At 43.8% G+C, this 19060-nt stretch overlaps 1 protein-coding gene across 2 annotated transcripts in view; it reads left to right on the top strand.

Moving 5' to 3' along the window:
* PANX1 (pannexin 1) overlaps nucleotides 1-14251 on the top strand; it is a 52093-nt gene extending 37842 nt beyond the window's left edge. For both annotated transcript variants that reach the window (XM_053561965.1, XM_053561966.1), the window contains 3 exons: nucleotides 7231-7454; nucleotides 8814-9472; nucleotides 14063-14251. In XM_053561965.1, coding sequence (XP_053417940.1) covers nucleotides 7231-7454; nucleotides 8814-9472; nucleotides 14063-14142 — 963 coding nt within the window. In that variant the 3' untranslated portion in view covers nucleotides 14143-14251. The remainder of the gene's footprint in view (nucleotides 1-7230; nucleotides 7455-8813; nucleotides 9473-14062) is intronic.
* The last annotated feature ends 4809 nt before the right edge of the window (nucleotides 14252-19060 follow it).

Here is a 19060-nt window from a genome sequence, read left to right as displayed (position 1 = left end):
TGCATCCCAGGCCACTGGCAGGTGGCGCCCTAGGACTGCTTGAGAACTGGCCCGTTTTGTATGGTGTTTTCTCTGTTGGAGTTCAGTGTAGGCAACTGTCAGCACAATTTTTCTCTGAAATAGAAAAGTTGGGTTTTGACTGGGGGAAAAAAACTCAATAAGAAAAACAACAACAAAAATGTAACAGTGGGAAAATCCTTCATTTCTCTCCCCTAGAGAAACAGAAACTTAGCTAGAGGGGGTGTCTGAGGCCACCAGACCAGAGGTTTCCAAACCTTAGCATTAGCCAAGGGGCCTTGTGAAAATGTAGAGTCCTGAGCCCCACATAGACCTTGAAGTTGGAACCTCTAGGGGTAAGGCCAGAAATAGGGTTTTTATCAGCTTCCCAGGAGATTCTGATGGTTGGGGCCCATCTTGGTTCTGTTATGGGCACCAGCCATCTGGGTTGGTGTTTCTCAAATTCCCTGCTTGCAGATGACGTGAAGATCTCGCTGAGACGTAAAGCCCAGGTCAGCAGGTCTGATGCAGACCTGCCACAGAGACCATACAGCTCCCAAAGCCTGTGATTTTTCTCTGGCTCATGTTTGCCAATCCCTGATCTAGAGCACTAAAGCCCTCCCAGGTGGTCACAGACTCACTGAACAGGAGCTGCCTGCCTCACGGGAAAGTTGATTTTATTTCCTACCGCTGTGTGGGAAGGCTCTTTCTTGGCAGCTGATGCTCATTCTCTTGGTGGGCTTCTTTTCCTCCTGTGCACGGACGCACCATCTTTTCTTCTCCCAGGCTCGCCCCGTGTTGGGTCCCCTTCCCTCAACAGTGTGAATCACAGTGCCTCGGGTGTCTTCCCTTGGTACAGAACAGAGCCCATACCGTCCTTGTGTCCTGCCCTCTGCACACTCAGGGAGGGTACTAGCTTTTGTGGGGTAGGAGCCCTTCCCTCTTCTGAGTCCCGCTGTCTAAGTGGCTTATTATCTGAACAGCATATAGCCAGACAGACATCCTTCATGCTTCCTTTTACTCCATTTCCCCAACACGGTATGTTCTTGGTTTACCTACTTCCTATTTCTAACCGTTTCTTCCCATCTCTTCTAAGATTCCCTTTTTGCCCAATTCTTAAAGGGCCACAGGCCCATCCGTGGTTCTCCCCGTCTCTTCCTTCTACCCATTCTTTCTGGACGATCTCAACCGTGTTCATGGTTTCAGCCAAATCCTGAATCCTAAGACTAGCACGAGTCTCTTATTTTCAGTGATCTCTGCTACATGCCAGGATGTCCTTGACTACAGGTGCCCTGTGTTCAGAAGGCTCTTTCTGGTCCGCGGGGATGCTGGCATCAGGTGGTGGTACCGCCACCCATGGCCCCACCTAACTGGGAACCCAGCATGATCGTTTCTTCCCTTTCAATCCCTCACTTCCGAGTTGCTCAGATCCGCTCCCCTTCTGTAGCTGCCGCCGCCTCTGTTCAGCGCTTACCACTTCCTCCCGTCTGCTGCGGTGACCTCCTGCCCCGCCTTCTCCTGTCCAGTGTGTTTCCTCTCTGCTGCTGTAGTGACTTTCTAAAATGAGTTTGATGATGCCTTACACCAGTGCTTTCCCACTGTGTAAAGGGTAGGGGCATGAGGCCTGCATACTAAGGTCCCTAACCGGGCATGAGTTTCCTAGAGCTGCCATAACAAATTACTGTAACAGAAATTGATTCTCTCGGACGGCGCCTATGGCTTAGTCGGTAAGGTGCCAGCCCCATATGCCGAGGGTGGCTGGTTCAAACCCGGCCCTGGCCAAACTGCAACCAAAAAATAGCCGGGCGTTGTGGCGGGCGCCTGTAGTCCCAGCTACTCGGGAGGCTGAGGCAGGAGAATCCCTTAAGCCCAGGCGTTGGAGGTTGCTGTGAGCCGTGTGACGCCACGGCACTCTACCGAGGGCCATAAAGTGAGACTCTGTCTCTACAAAAAAAAAAAAAAAAAAAGAAATTGATTCTCTCATGGAGGCGTTGGGAGGGTTGGTTCCTTGGGGTGGGAGGGGGGGTGCTCCGAGGGAGAATCTGTGACAAGCACATCTCCTAGTTCCTGGCGCTTGCTGGCAATCCGTGATGTTCCTTGGTAGAGGCATCCCTGCAGTTTCTGCCTCTGCCATCACATGGCTTCTCCCCTGGGTCTCCACCTGGCCTTCATTGGATTCGTGCCCACTCTGATTTAGTATGACCTCATCTGAACTAATTGCATCTGCAAAGACCTTATCTCCAAACAGTTCTAGGTAGACGTGAATGTTGGAGGGACACAACCCACACACGCTTCCAGCCTCAGCTCTTTTTTTTATTATTATTAAATCATAGCTGTGTACATTAATGCATTTATGGGGTTCAACGTGCTGGTTTTGTATACAATTTTACCTACAACTGGTTAACATAGCCTTCACCGCACTTTCTTAATTATTGTGTTAAGACATTTATACTCTACCCTTTGTAGATTTGACTTGTACCCTTGTAAAATGCATCCTTGGTCAGCTCTTTCTATTTCCTCACTTGCCAACTTGCTGTTCACTTTGCTGCTCTGGACGGGTGAGAATTTGCTAGATGGACGAGAAGAAAAGGATTCCAGGCAGAGGGCCGAGGATACCTGGAAGGCCATGGAGGACAGGAAATTTGAGCTGAGTTTTTTGTTTTTTTGTTTTTGGGTTTGTTTTTGTTTTTTGCCGGGGCCGGGTTTGAACCCACCACCTCCAGTACTCCGTACTCCTTTGAGCCTCAGACACCGCACTGACCTGAGTTTTAACATGAGTCTTTATTTTGATTGCTTCCCTTCTATCAGATAGATCAGTTATTTCTTGTATGAGGTTTCTACGACTCTCCCAGAGACTTTTCTGTACTTAGTACTGACATAGGGTGACCATAAAGTTTGTGTGCAATTCAAAATCGCACACTATTTTAAATTGCACACGAACTTTATGGTCACCTTGTGTATTTTGTGGCCATCACTCTTCTGTTTTGATTGTTTAATTACTGGCTTGTTCTCTTCTGGCCTGTGTGATCTTGGGGCAGATTCTGTACCTAGTCTGCGGGGGCCCATGTGTCTAGACCACTCACTGCCTGACACGTAGCAGGTGCCTAGGAGAGATTTTCTGATCTGTATTTAATCTCACAAGATGAGAGAGATGTGCATTTCAGTGGAGGAGTTGTTCAGTCCTACCCAAATGGTTCTTGACTCTAGAGGAGGTGGAAGGGGTTTGACGTGCAGGGAAGTTATAGGAGGTCACACCTTCCAGGTTCCTTCCATCTGGAGGTCCTATTGTCCTAACGACAGCCTTTTCCAGAAACAGCACATGTTTTTAAACCAGATAGACTGAATATTGTGGTTGGAACAACTGCCTGGTTCCACATTGCTTTGAAGAGTTTCTGCCATTAGATGAGCTCAGTTCTAACCTTAGATGAGCTCAGTTCTAACCTGGACCGGAATAGTGCAATCACGGCTTTCGGAGACACTCAGCTTCTCAGACTAAACGTTGTGTAGACAGAGCTTTTGAGGAAAGCTATTGCCATCTGCAGACCCATGCATTCTCAAAGCATGTTCACTTTTCCAGTGTTGCTTATTTGGTCAAAAGGATTTTAAAGACTATAATTTAAAGCTTTTGGGGGGTTCCTTTTTCAATTGAATTGATTTTACTGCTTTATTACAGACTGACTGAAAGTTGCCTTTTTATTTTTAATGGGAGAGGAAAAAGGAGGTTTAATGTGGAGAAAACCAAGAGATAGGACGTTCAACTATATTTCTACAGAGGTGATCAAGGTATGAGGATATTTTAGGAAAAAAGCAAACAGCCAGGGCAGCACCTGTGACTCAGTGAGTAGGGCGTCAGCTCCATATACCAAGGGTGGCGGGTTCGAACTCGGCCCCGGCCAAACTGCAACAACAACAACAAAAAAAATAGCCGGGTGTTGTGGCAGATGCCTGTAGTCCCAGCTGCTCAGGGGACTGAGGCAAGAGAATCACCTAAGCCTAGGATTTGGAGGTTACTGTGACCTGTGACACCATGGCATTCTACCAAGGGTGACAAAGTGAGATTCTGTCTCTTAAAAAAAAAAAAAAGCAAACAGCTAATACGCAGTGCTTTCTTTTTTCTTTTTGAGACAGAGTCTCATTATGTTGCCCTTGGTAGAGTGCTGTGGAGTCACAGCTCACAGCAACCTCAAACTCTTGGGCATACGCGATTCTCTTGCCTTAGCCTCCCGAGTAGCAGGGACTACAGGCACCAGCCACAGCGCCCGGCTGTTTTGGTTGCTATTCTCATTGTAGTTGTCACTGTTGTTTGGCAGGCCCAGGCCGGTTCAAACCTGCCAGCCCCAGTGTATGTGGCTGGTGCTCTAGCCGCTGAGCTATAGGCACCGAGCCAATGTATAATAATTTTAAACATTTGCTTTTCTAACCACAGTGAACTGTGCAGAACCATCCATTGGCACTAATTATTGCACTGCTTGAGCGTGTTAGCAAAACTGCCACAGATTGTAAACAGTCACTTTTTAATTTGGCGGAACAGTGTGAGGTAAATGTCATTATTCAAGTTGCTTTGTAACAACCGTGATTTATAAAAGTATTTCACAAGCCCAAGTTAGAAATTGTTTTCTCCCCATGGTTGCCAGAGAGAAATGCCTGGCTCTTTTGGTCATAGAAGCAGCACATATCTGGGGCGCGCGGTTCACGTTTGTAGACTAATGGGCACCTTTCAGAGTGAGTGAGGATCAGTAAGCGAACTTGGCTCCTCCCTACAGCCAGCTACGAATTATGCAGCCAAAATTCAGCTGATCATAGCCTGCTGTGAGTGTCATTGTGTGACGGGCACTTTGCAAATTGGGTTAATGATTCTGAGAAACCCATCCCAGAGCACCAAAGTGAAGCAGCGGTCTCGGGGAGGCCTTTGCGAAGTTTCAGGGCCTTTCGTGCGCTGCTTTCCTCTGGGGCAGAGACTCCCAGTGTGGGCCCATGAGAGAATTAGGGTAGGAATATACATGATGGTCCTGTTATTATTCTCTCTTAACTAAAATTTAACATCAAAGAAGATTATATGTAGGCAATAATCCATACTGGTATTAGCCGTAGCTACGAGTGTGTCCCCCCAGAAATCACAGATATTTTGAAATATTGTTTACTTGTTACTACTTCTAAGTTATGGTAACTGTCACTCATTTGTTTAGAGGCTATTTAATGTGTTAATAAAGAAGCACATGTAAATTTGGTTTTTAATTTTTTTGTTTGTTTGTTTGAGACAGTCTTGCTGTTGTCCACCAGTGCCATGGTGTCAGCCTAGCTCACAGAAACCTCCAACTCCTATGTTCAAAAGATCTTCCTGCCACAGCCTTCCAGCTACCTGGGACTACAGGCACCTGCCACCATACCCAGCTAATTTTTCTGTTTTCACTAGAGACGCGTCTTGCTTTCGCTCAGGCTGGTTGAGAACTCCTGAGCTCAAGCGATCCACCCAATTTGGCCTGCCAGAGTCCTAGGATTACAGGCATGAGCCATTGCGCCCAGCCTGTTTTTTAATATTTTGACTATATTAATGGGAACCATTCCCTTTGTGAAGCTGTATGTATAACTTAGGGTTTTAAAAAAAATAGCTTTCATGAATAACAAGGAAAGACTAAGGAACTTTTACAAAACTAAGGAGACTAGGGTGACATATGGGTATGTTGGATGGGACCTTGGTATAGAAAAGGGACAGTCATGGATTGAAATCTAAATGAAAGGATGGAGTTGACTTTATAGTGACATGCTAACGTTGGCTCTCTGGTCTTGACGAATGCGTGGGACATTCTGTGCTGTCTCTGTGCGTTTGAAATTACAGTGAGGGCCGTGGTGTGGGGTCTGCTACCCACTTCCAGAGATGCTTGGAGTGAGTTTCATGTCAACTTGAGGTCATTATGGCTTCTGTCAGTTATAACTCTGAGACACTGTGAAGATAGACCAGTCCAAAGGTAAGGAGACGTTCTCCAGAGCAGCAACGCAATTCAGAGTGTATTAGCTTGTGGTTCTGGGGTCAGAGGGGTCAGACCTGCTTCTCACTATTCTGCTTCTCACTAGCTCTGTGATCTGGAGCCAGAAATGGCTCTGAGCGCCTCTTCTTTCCCCTGGTGAAGCAGCGCCATCCACACAGGACTTGTGAGGGTTGTTGTGAAGACTAAAGGTTCCGTGCCCACCAAGCTTTGCGCTCTTGTTGGTTTGCCTGGAACGTTTTAGTGCTTCTCACCTGCCAGGGCCCACACTAAGCATTGTTGGTAAATTGTCCCCTTTAATCTTTTTGACACTTACATGACATGACCATTTCATGGATAGGGAAACTGTGGGTCAGAGGCTCAGTGATCTCACTGCCCAAGGCCACAAGGCTAAATGCATATCTGCACAGACTGCGTGCAGTCCACAGTCTTCGTAATAAGCCTTTTCTCAAGGCCAGGACTTTCCCTAGCTGCCCAGTAGAGCTGGTTACCAGGCTGCACCCACATCCGATGCTGTCCTCACAATTCTGTTGCCTGTTCTGGTTGGCTTCTCTGGACCCCACATCGTCCAACCGTAAAATCAGGGTGTTGGACTGTCCTCCAGGTCTGTTCTAGGACTGAAGGTTCATTCTGCATTGTGGGAATTTAATTACTTCTTTCAGCTGTTTTATTGGAATGATTCCTAGATCACTGAAGCCAACATTTTTCTAATTTGTTTTGGGTGAAGTTATTTATTTATTTTTGGCATTCTCCCAGATTCCAAAAAGGAAAACCAAAAAGTCCTAAGCCTCAGATGCCTCTTAAGACTTTAAAAATTAAACAACAGCAAAAACCCGGCCAAAGCCATTGTGATATTTCCTGATATGTACCTGTTCTTTAATTGGGATTTTGTGCGGAGATTATTCAAAAAGACATGGGAATAATTTTATGTTTTCTTTTCCTTCTGTGATTAGAAAGGAGATGTCATGTGTCACCATGTAGTTGCCAGTTATTTCAAATTAATGTCTGTTGAGGAAAAAAAAGATAGTGACCAGGGTGGAGTAATAGCTAGAGAAGTGAATTTAGCCGTGACCAGGGTGGAGTGAATTTAGCCGTAAGAAGTCATTTAGGTAACGAGCTCGATTTCCTTAAGTGCTGGAGGCTCGCGTATGTGTCTCAAAATGAGGAAGGCGCCGTGGGTGGCTGTAGTGTTGTGTTTGCAGGGGCAGGGAGAGGTCTGTTAATCCCGTGGTTCCTCTCTCTCTTGCAGTTTTTCCCCTACATCCTGTTGCTGTTCGCGATCCTCCTATACCTGCCCCCTCTGTTCTGGCGTTTCGCAGCTGCACCCCATCTCTGCTCAGACTTGAAGTTCATCATGGAAGAACTTGACAAAGTCTACAACCGGGCAATTAAGGCTGCAAGGAGCGCACAGAACCTCGACCTGCGAGACGGAGCCTGCCCAGTCCCAGGTGTCACTGAGAACGTAGGGCAAAGGTAACTTAGCCCCAGCAGGCAGTGTGTCTCTGCTATACCAGTTCTCTGCCTTTCTCCTGCCAGTCTACACCTAGAGTTGGGCTGGGAGCAGGAAGGGTGTCATCTACCTAGTGACGGCTCATGGGAGCCAGGGATGTCCGCTCTCCCTAGATGTCACCCTCCCTTCTGTCTCGGCACCTGACCTCTGTCCAGACTCCTTCCTTGGTTGAGTGAAAGTCATTCTCTCATCTCCTGAAATGTCCTCATGGGGGAGCTGCCTGAGGTACTGCGTGAAGCTTGCTTGCTTTGATCGACTTACTCCTTTTTTTTTTTTTCTTTTTTTTGTAGAGACAGAGTCTCACTTTATGGCCCTCGGTAGAGTGCCATGGCCTCACACAGCTCACAGCAACCTCCAACTCCTGGGCTTAAGCGATTCTCTTGCCTCAGCCTCCCGAGTAGCTGGGACTACAGGCGCCCGCCACAATGCCCGGCTATTTTTAGGTTGCAGTTTGGCCGGGGCCGGGTTTGAACCCGCCATCCTCGGCATATGGGGCCGGCGCCTTACCGACTGAGCCACAGGCGCCACCCGATCGACTTACTCCTTAATGGAGAAGCACAGAGGATTTCCCAACAACTGAGCTTAGAGAAAGGATGTGAAAGAAATGAGGAAGGAGTGAGTCGTGCCTTGCCTGGAACATTCTCCCTCTGCTCCTTGTTACCAATAACAGGAAAAATAATATGAATAGCTCTTAGTTTTTGAATGCATTAATAGATCCCAGACACTGCGTTAAGAGCTTTAAGTACATTACCTCATTTAACCCTCAGAACAACATTTTAACTAAAGGTATTTATTTACCTCCCCTTTCCCCTTTTTTCCAGATAAAAATACTACCCTATAGCTATAAATGGGAGAACGGGACCCGAAGTGTGTCTGTCAGGCCCCCCTCACCTGCTGAGCTGTCCCTACTTCTGCCTGTAAGAAGCACAGACGGCTATAGCTGGGCTGAAAACTTCTTCACCTTATTCTGCATACTGGAGTGGAAAATCACAGTTTAATAAAAAAAAAAAAGCAATTCCTACTCAGGAACTAATTAATTCATTTAACAAACATTTAGCACTTACTAAGACTTTTCAAACATTAACCCATTAATTAACTAGGCCATCTTTAAAATATGAAGGAAGAAAGTATTTTGTTATTACTTTTCCTCTTTTTTTTTCCCCTAACCTGATTTTACTCTCTAATACTGTAATGAATTAATAGGTAGTCAAGTGTGGGTGTTTTGAGATTTTTAGTGTGACGTTGTGAGATGTGTTTATGCTTTTAATAATTGATGGTCTTGGTGAACGTCTTAGGCTATCTTTGTTTCCTTTTCTTTTTAGTTTGTGGGAGATATCTGAAAGCCATTTCAAGTACCCAATCGTGGAACAGTACTTGAAGACAAAGAAAAACTCTAATAATTTAATCGTCAAGTACATCAGCTGCCGGCTGGTAACACTCACCATTATATTGTTAGCCTGTGTCTACCTGGGCTATTACTTCAGCCTCTCCTCGCTCTCGGACGAGTTTGTCTGCAGCATCAAGTCAGGGATCCTGAGAAATGACAGCACCGTCCCCGATCAGTTTCAGTGCAAACTCATCGCGGTTGGCGTCTTCCAGCTGCTCAGCTTCATCAACCTCCTGGTATATGTCCTGCTGGCCCCCGTGGTCATCTACACGCTGTTTGTTCCATTCAGACAGAAGACCGATGTTCTCAACGTGTACGAAATCTTGCCTACCTTTGATGTGTTACATTTCAAGTCTGAAGGGTACAACGACTTGAGCCTCTACAATCTTTTCTTGGAGGAGAATATTAGTGAGCTCAAGTCATACAAGTGCCTGAAGGTATTGGAGAATATTAAAAGCAGCGGTCAGGGGATCGACCCACTGCTACTCCTGACCAACCTGGGCATGATCAAGATGGACGTTGTTGATGGCAAAACTCCCATGTCTGCAGAGACGGCGGGAGAGGAGCAGGGGAACCAGATGGCAGAGCTCAAAGGTAGGGTTAGCTCTACAGGGCGGAGGCTGCGGGAGCCTGCACAGTGCCTTTGCAGCAGCCTTTTAGCAGGACTGACAGTCTTTCCCCTGCCCACCATGTGAGCTGTTTTCCAAGCGTGGTCTCAGGTGGAACCCCTCAGTATGGGGAAAGATAGGGAACCCCCAGATTGCCAAAGAAGAAAACGTCTTGCTTTTGTTGGCGGTCTGTCTTCCTTTGCTCACCCTCTGTGTCATACCCTGCTTCTGATGCCAGCGCTCCTCCTTGGTGTCTTTCTTGTTTCTTTTTTTTTGAGACAGAGCCTCAAGCTGTCACCCTGGGTTCAGTGTCATGGTGTCACAGCTCACAGCAACCTCCAACTCCTGGGTTCAAGCAATTTTCTTGCCTCAGCCTCCCAAGTAGCTGGGACTACAGGCGCCCGCCACAACGCCCGGCTATTTTTGTGGTTGTAGTCGTCATTGTTTGGCAGGCCCAGGCCGGATTCAAACCCGCCAGCTCTGGTGTATGTGGCTGGCGCCTTACCCGCTTGAGCTACAGGCGCCGCTCTTTCTTGTTTCTTTTTGTCTGGTCTTACTGGCTTTTCTCTGCACCCCTGATCTTCTTGCCTGTTGTGCTCTGATTTTCTCTTTCAAAATGGACTGGAAGTTTGTTAATTTATTTTATGTTCTTTTTTAATTTTTTATTTAATTTTTTTTTTTATTATTTGGGATTCATTGAGGGTACAAAGAATTAGGTTACGCTGATTGCATTTGTGAGATAAAGGCCCTCTTACAATTGCGTCCTGCCCACAAGAAGTGTGCCATACACTGGGACTCCCCAGCCCCGTGCCTCCTCCCCGCCCCTCTCCTCTCCTCACTGGCTCCTTCCACTACCCTCCCCACTAGTATTAACTCATCTCCTGCCTTCATATTAGCATTGAGTACATTCAATTCTTGCTTCTCCATTCTTGCGATACTTTATTAAGAAAATGTGTTCCACTTCCATGCATGTTAATACAAAAGATGTAAAGTCTCCATCTTTCTTAATAGCTGAATAGTGTTCCATGGTGTACACATACCACAGCTTGTTAATCCATTCCTGGGTTAGGGGACATTTAGGCTGTTCCCACATTTTGGCGACTGTAAATTGAGCTGTGATAGACAGTCTAGTGCAAATGTCCCAATGATAAAAGGATTTTTTTTTCTTCTGGGTAGATGCCTAGCAATAGAATTGCAAGATCGAAAGGGAGGTCTAATTTGAGTTCTTTGAGGATTCTCCATACTTCCTTCCCAAAAGGTTGAATTAGTTTGCAGTCCCACCAGCAGTGTAAAAGTGTTCCCTTCTCTCCACATCCATGTCAGCATCTGCAGCTTTGAGATTTTGTGATGTGGGCCATCCTCACTGGGGTTAGGTGATATCTCAGGGTGGTTTTGATTTGCATTCCTGAGATGATTAGGGACAGTGAGCATTTTTTCATATGTTTTTAGCTATTCGTCTGTCCTCTTAAGAGAAGGTTCTATTCATCTCTCTTGCCCAGTGATATATGGGATTGTTGGGTCTTTTTTTGTTGATTAATTTGATTTCTGTATAAGTCCTAGTTATCAAGTTTTTGTCCGATTCATAATATGCAAATATCTTTTCCCATTCTAAAGGTTATCTGTTTGCTTTGGTTGTCTCCTTAGCTGTACAGAAGTTTTTCAGTTTAATTAAGCCCCATTTGTGTATTTTTGTTGTTGCAGTTGCCATGGAAGTCTTCTTCCTAAAATCTTTACCCAGGCCGATATCTTCAAGTGTTTTCCTGATTCTTTCTTTGAGGATTTTTATTGTTTCGTGCCTTAGATTTAAATCTTTTATCCATCTTAAATTAATTTTTGTAAGTGGTGAGAGATGTAGGTCCAGTTTCAGTCTTTTACATGTGGTTATCCAGTTCTCCCATTTATCGAATGGGGATTCTTTTCCCCAGTGCATGTTTTCATTTGGTTTATCAAAGATCAGAAAGCTATAAGAGGTTAGTTTCATCTCATGGTTTTCTATTTGGTTCCAGATGTCTGTATCTCTTTTTGTGCCAATACCGTGCTGTTTTGATCACTATGGCTTTGTAGTATAGCTGAAAGTCTGGTAGGGTGATACCCCTGGCTTTGTTTTTATTACTAAGAATTGCCTTGGCTGGGTGGCCCCTATGGCTCAAAGGAGTAGGGCGCTAGCCCCATATGCCAGAGGTGGTGGGTTCAAACCCAGCCCCGGCCAAAAACTGCAAAAAAAAAAAAAAAAAAAGAATTGCCTTGGCTATACAGTGTTTCTGTTGATTCCATACAAGACGAAGAATGCTTTTTCCAAATCTTGAGAGTATGATGATGGTGTTTTAATAGGGATTGCATTGAATCTGTAGGTTGCTTTGGGTAGTACTGACATTTTCACAAAGTTGATTCTTCCCAACCATAAGCATGGTATGTTCTTCATTTGTTAATATCTTCTGCTAATTCTTTTCTTAGGGTTTTTTAATTTCTTTGTAGAGGTCCTTCACCTCTTTTGTTATGTACATTGTTAGGTATTTCATTTTTTTGAAGCTACTGTGAAAGGAATTTTGTCCTTAATTAGCTTCTCATCTTGGCTGTTACTGGCGTACACAAAGGCTACTGATTTATGGACATTGATTTTATACCCTGAGACATTGCTGTATTTTTTGATCAGTTCCAGGATTCTTGAGTCTTTGGGGTTCTCTTAAGTATAAAATTATATCATTGGCAAAGAGTAAGAGTTTGATCTCCTCTGTACCAGTTGGGATGCCCTTTATTTCCTTCTCTTGCCTGATTGTATTGGCTAGAACTTCCAGCACTATGTTGAATAGTAGTGGTGATGGAGGACAACCTTGTCTGGTTTCATTTCTAAGTGGAAAAGCTTTCAGTTTTACTCTATTCAGTATAATATTAGCTCTGGGTTTGTCATAGATAGCTTTGATCAGATTAAAAAATGTGAATGTATACATGATCTATGTGTTTATAATTTAATAATAAATAAATAAAAAGTTAATTCTAGTTAATAGCAAATGAAAGGATGCAGCTTGAAAAAAAATGCGCCACCTATGCCTCTATTCTTAAGTGTTCTAATTAGAAAAGGATGCTGTATTTTATCAAATGCTTTTTCTGCATCACTTAAGAGAATCATATAGTCTTTCTTTCTTTTTTTTTTTTAGAGACAGAGTCTCACTCTGTTGCCCTTGGTAGAGTGGCATGGCATTACAGCTCACAGCAACCTCCAGCTCATGGGCTTAGGCAATTCTCTTGCTTCAGCCTTCCGAGTAATTGGGACTACAGGCCCCTGCCACAACGCCCAGCTATTTTTTGTTTGCAGTTTGGCTGGGGCTGGGTTTGAACCTGCCACCCTCGGTATATGGGGCTGGCGCCCTACTCACTGAGCCACTGGCACTGCCCCATATAGTCTTTATTTTTGCCTCTGTTGATATGGTGAATTGTGTTTATGGACTTGCATATGTTAAACCAGCCTTGCATCCCTAGGATGAAACCTACTTGATCGTAATGAATGATTTTTTTAATGTGTAGCTGTACTCTATTGGCTAAGATTTTATTGAGAATTTTTGCATCTATATTTATTAGTGAAATTGGTCTGAAGTTCTCCTTTTTAGTTGGGTCTTTTCCTGGTTTTGGTAGCAGAATAATGTTTGCTTCATAGAACATGTTAGGGGAAGATTCCTTCCTTCTCAATTTTTTGGAATAATTTCTGCAGTATGGGAATAAGCTCTTCTTGAAGGTTTGATGGAATTTTGGTGTGAATACATGTGGACCAGGGCTTTTTTTGTTTGTTTGTTTGGAGATTTTTTTCTTGCTTCTTTGATCTCAGTTCTTGAAATTGGTCTGTTCAGGAGATCTATTTCTTCTTGCATAAGTCTAGGGAGAGGGTGTGAATCTAGGTATTGATCCATTTCTTCCACATTGTCAAATTTCTGCGCGTAGCATTTCTTGTAGTATTCAGAGATGATCTCTTGTATCTCTGTGGCATCCGTTGTTATTTCCCCTTTATCGTTTCTGATTGAGGTTATTTGAGATTTTACTTTTCTGTTTCTAGTTAATCTGGCCATAGGTTTATCGATTTTATGTATTTTTTCGAAAAACCAACTTTCTGTTTTGTTAATTTTCTGGATGATTATTTTGTTTTCAATTGCATTAATCTCTGGTTTAATTTTGGTTATTTCTTTTCTTCTGCTGGTTTGGGATTAGATTGTTCTTCTTTTTCCAATCCCATAAGATGGTTCATGAATTTGTTGACACACACTGTTTTTTGAATGTAGGTACCAAATGTGATAAATTTCCCCCTTAAGATTGCTTTTGCTGCATCCCACAGGTTTTGGTAACTTCTGTCTTCATTGCTTTTATGTTTGAGGAATTTAATGATTTCTTCTTTTATCTCTTCCTGAACCCAACTATAATTCAGCATAAGGTTGTTTAATTTCTAAGTCTTTGTGTGGGGATGAACATTAGGCTAAAAAGCAAAGTGTGGTAATGCAAAGAATATGAGAGAGATTTTTAGCAAAAGTTGCTTCGCAGTGATCGTTTCTGCCGCACCTCTGTCTTAAATATTTATTTTCAATTTTGGCAGGTCTGGACCTACAGAGTGAAACTAAAGCAAGTAATGGAGAGAAGAATGCACGACAAAGACTTCTGGATTCTTCTTGCTGATGATTTTTTCTCTTGAACTTCAAATCTGTGACTTCTGTAACATGGGATTTATTTTAGCTAAAGTACCCCTCTTGAGTTCACAGCTGATTGGCAGTAAATGGCTTCTGGTAGAGATGCTAAGCACGTCTTATCCCTGATGAAAATGTTATGGAAGAATGGTTTATGAACTTCCCAGAAGAAGTGACTTGGAGATAGGTAACTCATGGCAAGTATATGTGTGTGAGTCCTCATCCCATGAAAAGTGGTAAGATGAGGATGAGTAGTCAAGAGAGGCAGCCCCTTGAAAGCCTCGAGAAACACTTTTCTGGACCCATGGTGCTATGAGACCCAGAGCTGCTAGAGAGCGGGCACTCTGAGAGATTGTTTTTATAAAGTAATAATAAATAAGTCAGGATGTAATTTAACATGAATCTCTTATGTGTTCTAATGACTATAGGATGAGAAAAGCATTTACTGGCTAGTGACGCACAAGTCGACCTGTTCTTAGCAGTGTTAAATTGGGTGTAAGTCTGGTGCCTTGGCTCTTGCACACTCAGGCTCTCTTTACACTTACCTGTTTGGCTAATGGACCTTGGCTGATCAACTTCCACACACTATACACATAACCACTGTTGGTTGTACTCTGCCATGAAGGGCAGAAGTCCCTTGCATTGCTCTGACTGAAAATGTAGTTAAGGAGATGGAATCTATTTGTGCTTCTGTGAGTTTCTGAAAGCTAGTGATAAATATCAAGGTTGCAATCAGTGCTTTACATTATTCTCTATTACATGGTATTTATTACTGTTGAATTATAGTGTGGCCTAGAAATGGCAAAAACCTAAATAATTGATTTTGCTACATTTTTATATCATTGTATCTGAGATGTTTCATCTCAGTTCTGCTCACTGACTTCTTTTTAAAAGTTGAAAAGATGTATGAAATATATTTTTCTAGAATATGTTTTTTTGTTTCTTTGTTCTTTGTTTCTTTGTTCTCTTCATCTTCCCCATAGACTACCCCTGGTTTGTATTTTGAAGTGGTAGAAATGGGTGTTTTATTCTAGGAGACCAGGATCCCTCCAAGCCCCACTCCATGTAATCCTTTTATCAAGGGTTTGTGTAATTGGGCTCCCTAAGCTGCAGGAGGGTCTGTGATGTCCCAGGCACCTATGATAGGCTGGTGCACCGATATGAATAGGCAGGTGCCATCTTTGAGGACTTCAGGGTCAAGGAGAGGGCACAACCACAGAAAAGGCTCAGCTAGGGTACTCCTATCAAATGCTGTATGCTCTGGGGAGACACAGTATTTTTTTGCTCTCTCTCCCTCTCATAGTTCCTGTTAACAGATGGTTTTGAGTCTGGTTATAATTTTTCCTGGAAGCAGATGACCCTGTTAAGGTTCTTTGGCCACATGAAGTTTGGGCAAACCAATCAGAGTGATTTTGAACAATAAGGGCTCCAGGCGCCTTTGGAATCATACTTGTAGGGGCTGGGGAGAACACGCCTGGTGGGTACTCAGAGTTGCTGATGAGTAACAGGGCTAGTACAGATGTCTAGAGATACATTTCTGTTTAAAAAGTATTATTAAGAAAGTTAACTCTTCTATTCACTGAGTTGTTGGCTTGGAGGACTACTTTTGAGGAGCCAGTTTCCTGAGGATGGGAGGAATGAATGCTTTTGTAAAATACTCATTGCTTTATAAAATTGGACAGGTAGATCTTAAATGACCCCTCCCGAGTTAGTGCCTTTGTTTCCAGCTCACATCTCTCTAGTAAACCACTGTAAGCCCACTGAAACAGACTTAAAGCGACGGTGTTGCAGCTAGAAATGACAGGTCATTCTATTCTGAAAGAAGTGTTTCCCCACACCTTAAATTTTACACAGGGACAGGGAGAGACCTCCAATGTAAAGGTTCCTAAACTTTGAGGGGTTACAAGCCTCCTTACAAATATTTTTAGAGCTACGGATGCTCTCCTCAGACACACATTTAATATGTCTGCAGAGGTGATGATAGCCTGTACCCGGCTGAGAAGCTGTGCTCTAGAACAGGAAGCCACGGGGCAAAGAACCTGGTTCCCTTTGCCGTTGAGAAACATCTTCCAGCTGTAAGACTCAGCTGTACGTTTGCTTAGTTAAGTCATGTTTGCATACTGTTGAGGGAACTGTTCCTTTTGAGTAACTACCTTTATTTTCTAGAGTGAGACTGAACAGGGTCAGTCAGAGACGGAGCAGAGTGTCAGGCCTGGAATGACCAGGCAGCCTACGTGGACCTCTGTTTTCTCCCTGGCCACAAGGTGTGATCTTACAGGTTCAAGTTAATTGTGTCTGCTCAGCATGTCTGGAATATGAGGAGGATGGGCATAACACTTATAAAATGCTTTGTCCTGCTTTATGGTTGTGCTGTGCGAAAGCTGGAGAAACTTCCATCTGCATGGCAGGTCTGGTTTGTATGAGTAGGTTTTGTTGGTAGACGCTGCCTGTGCCTGCACACCACCTGGCCACACAGCCTTTGTCCTGTGACAGTCAGGTCGGCTGCGAGAGGCGGATGGATAGACCCTTTTAAATGTGTTCGTGTTTGGTTTATTTCGCTTATGGTCAGTCCAGGGTCCAGGAGAGATCTGTGAAGCAGGGAGTCTTTTTCTGCTCCTATAGCACAAGCTCCTGGTGTAGACTAAGCATTCTGTAAATATTCGTTGAATGAATCAACAGATAAACTGTTAGGATAAATCCTTGTTTGTTGGCAACCGTGCTTAGATTTTAAAAGGCAAAGGTCCCCTGCGGGAGAAGAGGATAGGAGGTCCATTTAGACTCTTGGTAGAGAGAGGAATATTTCTGCAAATAAATAGTTCTCCACATTAAGTAGTGATTGTCCTTAGCTTTTTATTGTGGAGCAAGTCGTGACCATTTTCCAAGTTCAATACAAGGTCAGCTTTGATTTGGAGTCGTTAAGGAAATTGAAGTTTTAAAGGTCCCAGTCTCAGTAATTTCCCAGAATAAACCTCTTGGAAGGGGTGTTGATTGAAATGTGCAATTATCAGTAACTGAGGTTTTCTCTGAGGGCAATGAGATGAAATGACTCCTTCTGAGCAATCATTGGCATTTTGGAACTGTTTTTCACAAGTAAAGTAAAACCTTTAAGAATATTGACAAAGATGATAACTATGTCGTATGTGGGATATAATAGGTGTTAATTTGTGATTGGTTGTCTTGCCTCCTTCACGTGAAGTGTACTGTGTCTGTGTATTCTCCTTTTAGTTGTAAAAATACTTTGTCACTAAAGCATGCAGTTTAATTAGTGATTGTTCCTCAAGTTCCTGAAAGCTATAGAAGTTTTCTCATGCCTGGACTGGGTTTTTTTTGTTTTATTTTTTTCCCTGCCCACCAGAGGGAAAAAAATCCTTGCAGAATTCTACAGTGTTACAAAAACTGAAGCCCTCAGCTGCTTTTTAAGAAGTTGGCTTTTTTAAAGCACCATAATTACAACTTCATGGTATTCTGTAAAGTGGTGCTTTAGACGTAATTTAAATTATTTTTCATGACCAACTTTCTCTAAAACTTTTAAAAGAAAACATAGATTCTTTGGCTGTGTCCCTTGTGAGAATGCTGCCAACGGATGAAAAATGACTTTACAAATTAAGGCCATCTTGGTTTTGTTTCCACAAAGATCTGAGATGAGAACAAATCAGTGTTAGAAATAATCCTTAAGGGCGGCACCTGTGGCTCAGTCGGTAAGGTGCCGGCCCCATATACCAAGGGTGGAGGGTTCAAACCCGGCCCCGGACGAACTGCAACAAAAAAATAGCCGGGTGTTGTGGCGGGCACCTGTAGTCCCAGCTACTTGGGAGGCTGAGGCAAGAGAATCGCTTAAGCCCAGGAGTTGGAGGTTGCTGTGAGCTATGTGATGCCATGGCACTCTACCTAGGGCCATAAAGTGAAACTCTGTCTCTACAAAAAAAAAAAAAGAAATAATCCTTAAAAAGATATAAGAATCTTGAAAGCTCTGCGTTTTGGTGGTCATCACTACTATAGTTTATATTTCCATGAATGAAGTCACTTAGCCGTGGTCTGTGTCCTGGCCAAAGAGCAGGCTAAAGGTTAAAGATCAAGGCTGCTGTGTCTATAAGGTAAAGACAAAATGATGTTTTGGTTCTGCACTGTTGTATCCACCTAAATAAAACTTCTTTGAGTAATGAAAAATGTCTTGGTATTTCTTGCCCTCCCTTTAGGGAGAGTCATTTTATGGAAGACGTAATAGAAGATGAGTCCCAGAACGTCTTGAGGCTGATTTCTCTCTGCTGGACACATAGCGTTTGGTAGACTCCATTGCGACTTGCTAAAATCCAGATGGCAGTAACTAAAGGAAGAAAGTCCTTGATTAAGGGCCCGCAGAGTCTGGAATTTCTAAAGCAGAGATCACATGCTTTCTGATTGAGGATTGTTTGCCTCTGCTGAGAAAGAAGAAATAGGGACTGTGTGCTCTAAACGTGGGTTGGCCTGCCCAGCTCTCTCGAGAGGTGGACTCCTGTATACAATGGTTAATTAGTGCAATTTGCTGTTGTGGGTAATCAGAACCATGCAAAATTTTAGTCCAGTGCCTGATATCTATTAATAGTAATGGTAGGCACACCCACAGGAACCTTGGGTGATGCTCCATAACAAATGACTGCAAACTCAGCAGCTTAAAACCGTGCACATTTATCATCCTACAGTTTTCTGGGTCAGGAGTCAGGACACGCTTAGCTGGGTCCTCTGCTCAGAGTCTCAATGCTGCAGCCAAGATGGAGGCAGGTTCTGTCTCATCTGGAAGCTCGACTGGGGAAGGAGCTGCTTCTCAGCTTCTTCAATTTGTTGGCAGAATGAGATGGGGTCTGGCTCTGTCACCTGGGCTAGGGTGCTGTGGTACCTCATAGCTCACTGCAGCCTCAAACTCCTGGGCTCAA

Source organism: Nycticebus coucang, chromosome 14 (genome assembly GCF_027406575.1).
Source record: "Nycticebus coucang isolate mNycCou1 chromosome 14, mNycCou1.pri, whole genome shotgun sequence".
Taxonomy (NCBI): Eukaryota; Metazoa; Chordata; class Mammalia; order Primates; family Lorisidae; genus Nycticebus; species Nycticebus coucang.
Note: the sequence above shows the minus strand (reverse complement) of the source record. Positions and strands in the feature narration are given on the sequence as shown.